This window comes from Zalophus californianus, chromosome 9, assembly GCF_009762305.2.
Source record: "Zalophus californianus isolate mZalCal1 chromosome 9, mZalCal1.pri.v2, whole genome shotgun sequence".
Lineage (NCBI taxonomy): Eukaryota > Metazoa > Chordata > Mammalia > Carnivora > Otariidae > Zalophus > Zalophus californianus.
In genome coordinates, this window is record NC_045603.1 from 96,987,182 (window position 1) to 96,996,205 (window position 9,024).

Below are 9,024 nucleotides of genomic sequence, written 5' to 3' on the forward strand. Positions count from 1 at the left end.
AATAATTTTGGTTTTTTTGTTCCTTAGATGCTGAATATTTGTGAGGCTTGTCTTTTCTGTGTTACCTATTGGCAGAACCTCATGTTGATGAAAAAAATGAAGCATAACATCAACATTTTGCAAAGTACTAGACTGTATATAGAATTTTTATATATTATTTATGTATGTTTATTTACTATTTTTTGTGTATTACCTCACCCGATCATCACTCTAAACCATAAGTGAGGAAACTGAACTGCTGGGAAATAATGTGATTTTGGGGGTGCCTGGGTGGCTCAGTCATTTAAGCGTCTGCCTTCAGCTCAGGTCATGACCCCAGGGTCCTGGATGAAGCCCCAAGTCTGGATCCCTGCTCAGGGGGGAATCTGCTCCCTCTTCCCCTCACCCTGCTCTCTTGTGCTCTCTCTCTCTCTCTCTCTCAAATAAATAAATAACATATATAGAAATAATGTGATTTTATCAAATGGTACCAGTTCTTCTCTTTTCCTTCCTGCCACTGAAGATCCTGGTGTCTCCATGGGCCATGTCCCCACCAGCTGTTACCACTATTGTAAGAATAGTACCAATAGGAACAAGTCGTATCCAGAGTCTTCCTTCTGCAGAGGTGCCCCTGACGCCAAGATCCACATCTTTGACCTGGGGCGGAAGAAGGCAAAAGTGAATGAGTTCCCACCATGTGGCCACATGGTGCGAGATGAATATGAGCAGCCTTCCTCTGAAGCCACGGAAACTGCCCGAGTTTGTGCCCGCAAGTACGTGGTGAACAACTGTGGCAAAGATATTTTTCACATCGAAGTGTGGCTCTACCCCTTCCACGGCATCCATATCAACAAGATGTTGTCCTGTGCTGGGGCTGACAGGCTCCAGACAGGTATGCAGGGTGCCTTTGGAAAGCCCCAGGGCACAGTGGCCAGGGTCCACATTGGCCAAGTCATCAACTCCATTTCTAGAAAGCTGTCGAACAAGGAGCATGTGATTGAGGCCCTACACAGGCCCAAGGGCAAGTTCTCTGGCCGCCAGAAGATCCACATTTCCAAGAAGTGGGGCTTTACTAAGTTTAATGCGGATGAATTTGAAGACATAGTGGCTGAAAAGCAGCTCATCCCAGATGGCTGTGGGTCAAAAACGTCCCTAATCATTGCCCCCGTGGACAGATGGCGGGCTCTGTCCTCATGCGAACCTCGGCACTGCCCCCTCCTTATTCACGCCAGCCAATAAATCCTAGTTCTTGCAAAAATTATAATAACAAGGGCGCCTGGGTGGCTCAGTTGTTTAAGCGACTGCCTTTGGCTCAGGTCATGATCCTGGAGTCCCAGGATCGAGTCCTGCATCCGGCTCCCTGCTTAGCAGGGAGTCTGCTTCTCTCTCTGACCCTCCCCCCCTCATGTGCTCTCTCTCTCTTTCTCTCTCTCAAATAAATAAAATCTTTAAAAATAATAATAATAACAAGTACCAGTTCCTAAATGTCTAAACCTTAATTTTTTTGAAGATTTTATTTACTGGGGAGCCTGGGTGGCTCCATCGTTAAGCATCTGCCTTCGGCTCAGGTCGTGATTCCAGGGTCCTAGGATCGAGCCCCGCATCGGGCTCCCTGCTCAGTGGGAAGGCTGCATCTCCCTCTCCCGCTCCCCTTGCTTGTGTTCCCTCTCTCGCTGTGTCTCTGCCAAATAAATAAATAAATAATCTTTAAAAAAATTTTTTTAAAGATTTTATTTATTTAAGAGATAGAGCGAGAGCATATGACGGGGAAAGGCGCAGACAAAGAGTCTTCTCAGCAGACTCATCACTGAGCAGGGAGCCTGAGATGGGGCTCAGTCCCAGGACCCCAGGATCATGACCTGAGCTGAAGGCAGTCATTTAACCAACTGAGCCACCCAGGCGCCGCACTAAGCCTCAATTTGTGCTTGCACCTTCAGCTGCAAATGCTGTCTTTTCAGTTATAACCTGGGAAATATTCGAGGCTGTATCAGTTTGTGTTTTATATGTAGTGTTTATATACTCCTAATGCTCTCTATTGAAATTCCAATGTGAGAGTATTTCAAATTTCTTGTGCCTTCTCCGTCTCCATAACTTTACCTCTTCACCATTTCGAAATTTTTAAATGTGGTTTAGGAAGATTCCCCTTGTTCTTCAGTGGAAATTTTTTCCAGATTTAACATATTTTTTTAAAGATTTTATTTATTTGTCGGAAAGAGAGAACACAAGCAGGGGGAGCGGCAGACAGAGGGAGAAGCAGACTCCCCGCAGAGCAGGGAGCCCGATGTGGGGCTCGATCCTAGGATCCTGAGATCATGACCTGAGCCGAAGGCAGATGCTTCACTGACTGAGCCACCAAGGCATCCCTAACATATTTTGATATATGTTAAATACATGGACTGTCTTGTGAAATATTTTGTATGGCACCATTCGCACGTATAGAGGAGTTTTGGAAGGTTAAGCAAGAAAATGTGAACGATTGTTAATTCTGTGGAGTAAACTGGATGAGGGGAGTGTAAAGGAGTTTCTAAACAGTTTCTTTTTACCTTACTATGGATTTGAAGTCTTTATATATAATGTACGTTCATTGACTTTAAGAAAAAACAATGAAGAAATGACTAACCTCTGTGGAAATGTCCAGAGAATGTAGAATCTAATGGGTTTGGTGCGTCCTGCAATCTGTCAGTCTATCTCTAACCAGCCCCTTTGGACTTTTCTCTACAAACCTGATCATGCTCCTGGAGGGGCGGTTTTTGTCTGGTGGGTGTGACTGAGAGAAGCAGGGTTATTTAGGTTTTTTGCCAGAGGGAACAGACACGTGAACCCTGGGTAAGGAAGGAAGGGAAGGGAAGAAGATGACACCAGTGGACATAAGGACCAGAGACAGGAAGATGGAGCCTGAGTGGGAGTGTGGAAAGTCATCAATAAAGAAAGTATAGATCCTTATCTACCCCTGCTCTGATCTCTACCCAGATCTCATCAGATTTTGACATTGGTGTGATTTTCACCGCTCGTGTGGATGAACCATCTAACACCTAAACCTTAGAGTTTCTGAACTTCTGAAACTTACTGACCTTCACCCACCTATGGCCAAGATCTGACCCTGTTATATGGGGTATTTCACACTGGAAATCTCAAACTGCAAACCCCTGTCTCTACTCTTTTTCTGTTCTTCTAGCTGTTTCATACGGGCCCTTCCCGAGCTTGAATACAACCTCATATGGAACTTGTGATTTGATACCTCAATTTTCTTCTGATCTAGGAGTACTTGGCTGGTCTCATTCCGTTCTTTACAGTCTGGATTGTGTAGTTAATGACCGGGTCGCCATTCTACCTCGGTTGTCTTTTTTTTTTTTTTTTAAAGAGTTTATTTATTTGAGAGAGAGAATGACAGACAGAAAGCACAAGAGGGAAGAGTGTCAGAGGGAGAAGCACACTCCCCGCTGAGCAGGTAGCCCGATGTGGGACTCGATCCCGGGACTCCAGGATCACGACCTGAGCCGAAGGCAGTCGCTTAACCAACTGAGCCACCCAGGCACCCTCTACCTCGGTTGTCTTGTGCTGTCTTTCCACATGCCTGACAAAAATCTCAAAATGAGGTGTTTTTTTTTTTAAGATTTTATTTATTTATTTGAGAGAGAGAGCGAGCACATGAGAGGGGATAGGGTCAGAGGGAGAAGCAGACTCCCTGCTGAGCAGGGAGCCCGATGCGGGACTCGATCCCGGGACTCCAGTATCATGACCTGAGCCGAAGGCAGTGGCTTAACCAGCTGAGCCACCCAGGCGTCCTCAAAATGAGTTTTAAAATGCCCTATACCACGGTAGTTGGATACAGGTGGCAAAAAAAAGTTTTTAAGAAATCACAGAAGAGTAAAACAAAATAGGGCTATTCGTTTGTTTTAGAGAGAGAGAGAGAGAGAGAGAGAGCGGGAGGGAGGGGCAGAGGAAGAGGGGGAGAGAAAATCTTAAGCAGGTTCGACGCCCAGGGCAGAGCCTGATGTGGGGCTCGATCTTACGACCCTAAAATCATGACCTGAGTGGAAATCAAGAGTCGGAGGATTAACGGACTGAGCCACCCAGGCACCCACGAAATAGGGCTTTTTAGTTGTCAATATTAAGGCCTCAGGGGCGGGCTAGAGTTCACAGGTGAGGACAGGGCTCCTTTTGAACATAATATAATTCAGAATAGTTTTGTTTTATTAAAAGCTTTATCCAGGGGCGCGCCTGGGTGGCTCAGTCATTAAGCGTCCGCCTTCAGCCCAGGTCATGATCCCGGGGTCCTGCGATCGAGCCCCACATCGGGCTCCCTGCTCAGCAGGAAGCCTGCTTCTCCCTCTCCCACTCCCTCTGCTTGTGTTCCCTCTCTCACTATGTCTCTCTCTGTCAAATAAATATAATCTTAAAAAAAAAAAAACAAAAAAACAACCTTTATCCAGGTTATATCTACTAGATGGCCTTCATCCCCAGACCCTTGCTCTGGGCACGAGCACTAGCTCAGAACAGTGTTCAGAACTCGGCAAACCCATTTCCACTACTGACCGCTGCCATGATCAGTATTTCCCCAAAGACAGTGAAGGTCATGGGCCCTGCCACTCAGCAGTGCTCTGGGCGCTCCCCTCCAGGCTGCGGAAGGCTGCAGGCAGCCCCGCCCCCACGCCTCTTTCAGGGTGGGCTATGGCCCCACCCCTTGTCCTGCCCCGTCCCCCCAGCCCAATGGCCTAGCTTCACCCATCCATCGGATATAACACCCCTTCCAGCCCTCCCTCGGCCTCTGGCTGCTTCAGGAGAACTGACCACTCCTCCGTGCCCCGGACCGACTTCTCCCCAGGGATGCGGCCTGGGCCTGCTGCCTACTTCTGTGCTCAGGAACCGAGCCTAAGGGCTCCGATCCGCAGCTGCCTGCACCCTGTGATCTGGCCCAGGCCTACCCTGGGGCCCACAGGCTGGCTCTGTCAGTAGAGCATGTGACTCTTGATCTCAGGGATGTGAGTTCAAGCCCCGTGTTGGGTATAGAGATTACTTACAAATAAAATCTAAAAAAAATTAAAAATCATACAATTTTGAAGATAAATAAAATTTCAGCGGCATTTAGTATATTCGTTATGCTGTGCAACCACCACCTCTATTTAGTTCCAAAATAGTTCCATCACCCCTAAAGGATACCAGGTTCCCATTAGGCAACATTCTCCCTTCCCCCTTGCCAGCCCCTGGCAACCCAGTCTTTCTGTCTCCTTGGATTTACTGATTCTGGACATTTTACATAAATACGTGACTCTTTGTGTCTGGCTTCTTGTACTTGACATAAAAAAGATACATGGAGGTTATAAATATATTATGCTTCTATCCCTTGTTTTTTTAAGCTCATCCTCCCTCCTTTTAGGAGCTCATCCCCTTCAACTCAGATTTCATCCGTCAAAATCCACTAAACCCTTTCGACTCATTCTTTCCTCTCAGACTATGAACATGTTCAAGTCTTTCTGATCCTGAAAGCAATGGTTACCACATTCTAAGTTAAAGGTGATGGCAAAAATCAAATGTGATACTATTCCTGAAAGTACCTCGCACCCTGCTGTGCACTCTATTGAATAAGGCATTATTGTTATTTAGCAGCAGTAAATAAGAGCTCCAAAAATATTCCAGGTATGAACTAGGACCTTTTAAACAAATACTTGAAGTTCATGGGGGAAAAGTACAAAAAAACCTCCCTTGCCTTCTACCCTGTTGGTTGTAACCTCATGACTTTCCCCAGTGAAATCTGAAATTGGCTCCCACACTGAGGCCAATGAAAGACAGAAGAGGCCCACAACCCCAGATTAGTAGATGGCAGATTTAATAAGCATGGGAACTCATTAACGAGCCTGGCTTTGGGCAACCACACGATGAATGGATCTCTGAATCTGCCTGCCAGAATCTTCAAAGTAATCGAGAGGCCTTAAGTGGATTGAGGCCAAAGTTACAGAGAGGCCTGAAGGCCGTCCAGATGGTCTCAACGAAACCTCGCTCTCTCAAGGCTGTGTCCTTCAGAATGGCTCCCACGGTGGGAACAGTGGACAGAATTTACATTCCAAGGATATGGGAGGGGATGAGGAGCCTCCAATTGCCCAGGGCTGGGTCACAGGTCAACCAGCGATCACATCCTCTCACGTGATTTCCTCTAACACACTACTTCTTGTGTGACAGGCTCTTAATTTTTTTTTTTTTAGAAAGATTTTAGTTATTCGACAGAGAGAGAGAGAGAGAGAGCACAAGCAGTGGGGGAGGCCGGCAGAGGGAGAGGGAGAACAGGCTCCCCCTTGCCGGGAGTCCAGACATGGGGCTCAATCCCAGGACCCTGGGATCATGAGCTGAGCCAAAGGCAGATGCTTAATGACTGAGCCACCCAGGCGCCCCCCCATGTGATTTAAGAAAAAATAATACATTAGCAGACGCATCAGGTCCAACCACACAACATTCTCTTTGGATAATCCTTGCCAGGCCTTAGCAATGTCCAAGGACATCCTATTTTGGGGGACAGTTCTTCTCATTGGAGACATTTCAGTGTCCAGTAAATACAGGCTTTGCCAGCTATCATTTAAGGCTTGTTGGGTCAATATACTAAGGACTTCTATGTGTGCTACATTTTTCTCCAGGCCCATGGAGAGGGACAAAGATGGAAGTCAATTGTACCAGTGAAAACAGAATGTGCCCGCCTGACCTTGAGGAGAAGGAGGCTGGCAGCTTTAGGAGCTTGACCTGGTTGTTCATACAATACTTGTTACCTGGGGGGAGACAACACAGTCAGGTGTGAGGAGATGGAGTAGGGGTGAGATATGCCAGATGAGGACCCCCCTACCCTCACCCCTCCCCTCTTCATCCCCTGCATATTCCATTCTAGGTAGAGTGCATTTCAACAGGTGCAGCTTGTAGCAATACAACAGGATCCCAGTGAGATTGAGTAGTTCCCCTCACCCAGGGGTGAAAAGTAACTCACCCACCCTGGTGGGACATCCCATTGCAAATCCTAGTGGATAATTCCTTTTTCAGGGACAATGGGGCTTGGTGTTCTCAGCAGCATAGCACACTGATCCACAGTAAGTGTTGGGGCATTGGCTGTTTCCCAGGATTTTTTTACTTTTATGACACTGAGTGTCTCAGCAGGAGTCCCCCGTCTGGCATATAGAGCAAGAAGCCCTACTGGTTGATCATTCCAAAGTATTCAAAAGTATTAAAGCCTGGGGCAGTACCTTAGTCCACCCAGCCAAAGTGGTTTTACTTGTTAATAATGCAACGTGCTGCTTTAATCTTCTATTTTTCCTTTCTACCAATCCTGCTGCTTGCAGGGTATAGGGGAGATGAAACCTCCATTCAGTGCCATGTTCTTTTGCCCAGTCTTGTGTTATCACGACCTTTGAAATGTGACCTCCGAAATACTGTCTATTGAGTGGGAGATCTCGGTACCCAGCTTCTCTAATTCCTTAACCGTGGCAACCTGGTTTGCACTGTGACGGGGAAAAGCTTGGGTTCAACCAGATGCAGTGTCTACACAAACCAGGGCAGATTTAGAACCTTCATTCAGGGGGTGCCTGGGTGGCTCAGTTGATTGAGCGTCTGCCTTCAGTTTGGGTCTCCATCCTGGGGTCCTGGGATCTAGCCCTGCCTCAGGCTCCCTGCTCAGTGGGGAGCATGCTTCTGCCGCTCCCTCTGCTGCTCTCCCCTTTGTGCTTTCTTTTGCTCTTTCTTCCACTCTCTGTCAAATAAATAAATGAAATCTCAGAGGGAGGGGGCCCCTATGATCAATTTGCCAACCACTCACTGGTTGGGAACTGTGGCGGATGGACCCACACTCCTTTGGCAATTGCCTTGGGTGTTGTTTCGAACCCACAGAGCATACTGTTACTTCATGAACCAAGTGACTGTATTTCGAGAGCAAGCCAGCATCCTTGGCAAAATGCCATCCCACTCAAACACCTCAGGGGCACTCTTTCTATGCACCCGATATGCTATATCTACTGCAGGGTCAGCTGCTAGGACTTGTACCAGAACTGGGGCAGTAGCTTCCTGATTGCCAGGGGGTGTCAGTGCCTTACGCATGGGAAGACAGTGACGACTGCTTCAGGCTCTTGCAAGTGAACCCAAAAGTCTTTCCACATATATTTTTTTTTATTTTTTTAAATATGTTTTAAGTAATCTCCACTACACCCAACATGGGGCTCAAACTCCCCACCCTGAGGACAAGAGTCTCATGATCCACCAAATGAGTCAGCCAGGCACCCCTCTTTCCACATATTCCGACCCCACTAGGGCTTATTGCTAAATATCCACCCCCTTGGGTTCTCATTGTCCAAGCCATAGGGTAGAGCGCTTTAGAGCAGTCCAGTTGTCCGGAGAAAGGGTTAATGGCCAGGGCTTTTGCGTAATCACCAACCCAACTGCTTGAAGTCCAACACACTGGCTGCCACGGTTCATTCCTGTTCCATCCAGATGGTGTCAGTGTGAGGCTGAAGAGCCACTGCGGTCCCCAAAGGCCGATTGCCCCTGAGACCCATCTGTAAACAAAGCATTAGCGGGAATTCCTCCCCTCCCCCTCCCCCTCCCTCTCTACAGGCCACAGGGGCCACCGCAAGAATAGGGGTGGGGCATTTGAAGGGTTTTCATGAATTTCCTTGGCCTACTTGCACTGCATTTCTAGACCGAGTGGGCCGAGAACAGGGTGTTCTTCTGCTACAAATAGGCATGCCTCTTAATTAAAGTGTAAGTCTGAGCCATGGCAAATATAATACTTAATGGTAAAACACTAAAAGCTTTCCCTTTTAGACTGAGAATAATTTGTAGCTGCCCATGATTCCCACTCCTGTTTAGTATTGTATTGGAAATCCTAGCAAGTACAATAATGACACATGCACACAAAATTACAAGGTATACGAATGTGAAAATGGAAAAAAAAATGATTATTTGCATGATATTTATGTACCTAAAAAATTACATCTACAGATAAATTACTAGAATTTTAAAAAATGAGCAAGGTTGCTAGATCAAAAATCAATATACAAAATTCTATTATATTTCAAC

General features: G+C 46.8%; 1 protein-coding gene across 1 annotated transcript; it reads left to right on the plus strand.

Annotated features, from left to right (window-relative positions):
* Positions 1-516: 516 nt before the first annotated feature.
* Positions 517-1,218, plus strand: LOC113936855 (60S ribosomal protein L10-like). Its single transcript, XM_027620374.2, has one exon. The coding sequence runs from the start codon at positions 517-519 to the stop codon at positions 1,216-1,218; it is 702 nt and encodes a 233-aa protein (XP_027476175.2).
* The last annotated feature ends 7,806 nt before the right edge of the window (positions 1,219-9,024 follow it).

Bases quoted from the DNA above. Each gene is read 5' to 3' on its own strand.
- LOC113936855 (XM_027620374.2), top strand. From the start codon at position 517: ATGGGCCATGTCCCCACCAGCTGTTACCACTATTGTAAGAATAGTACC.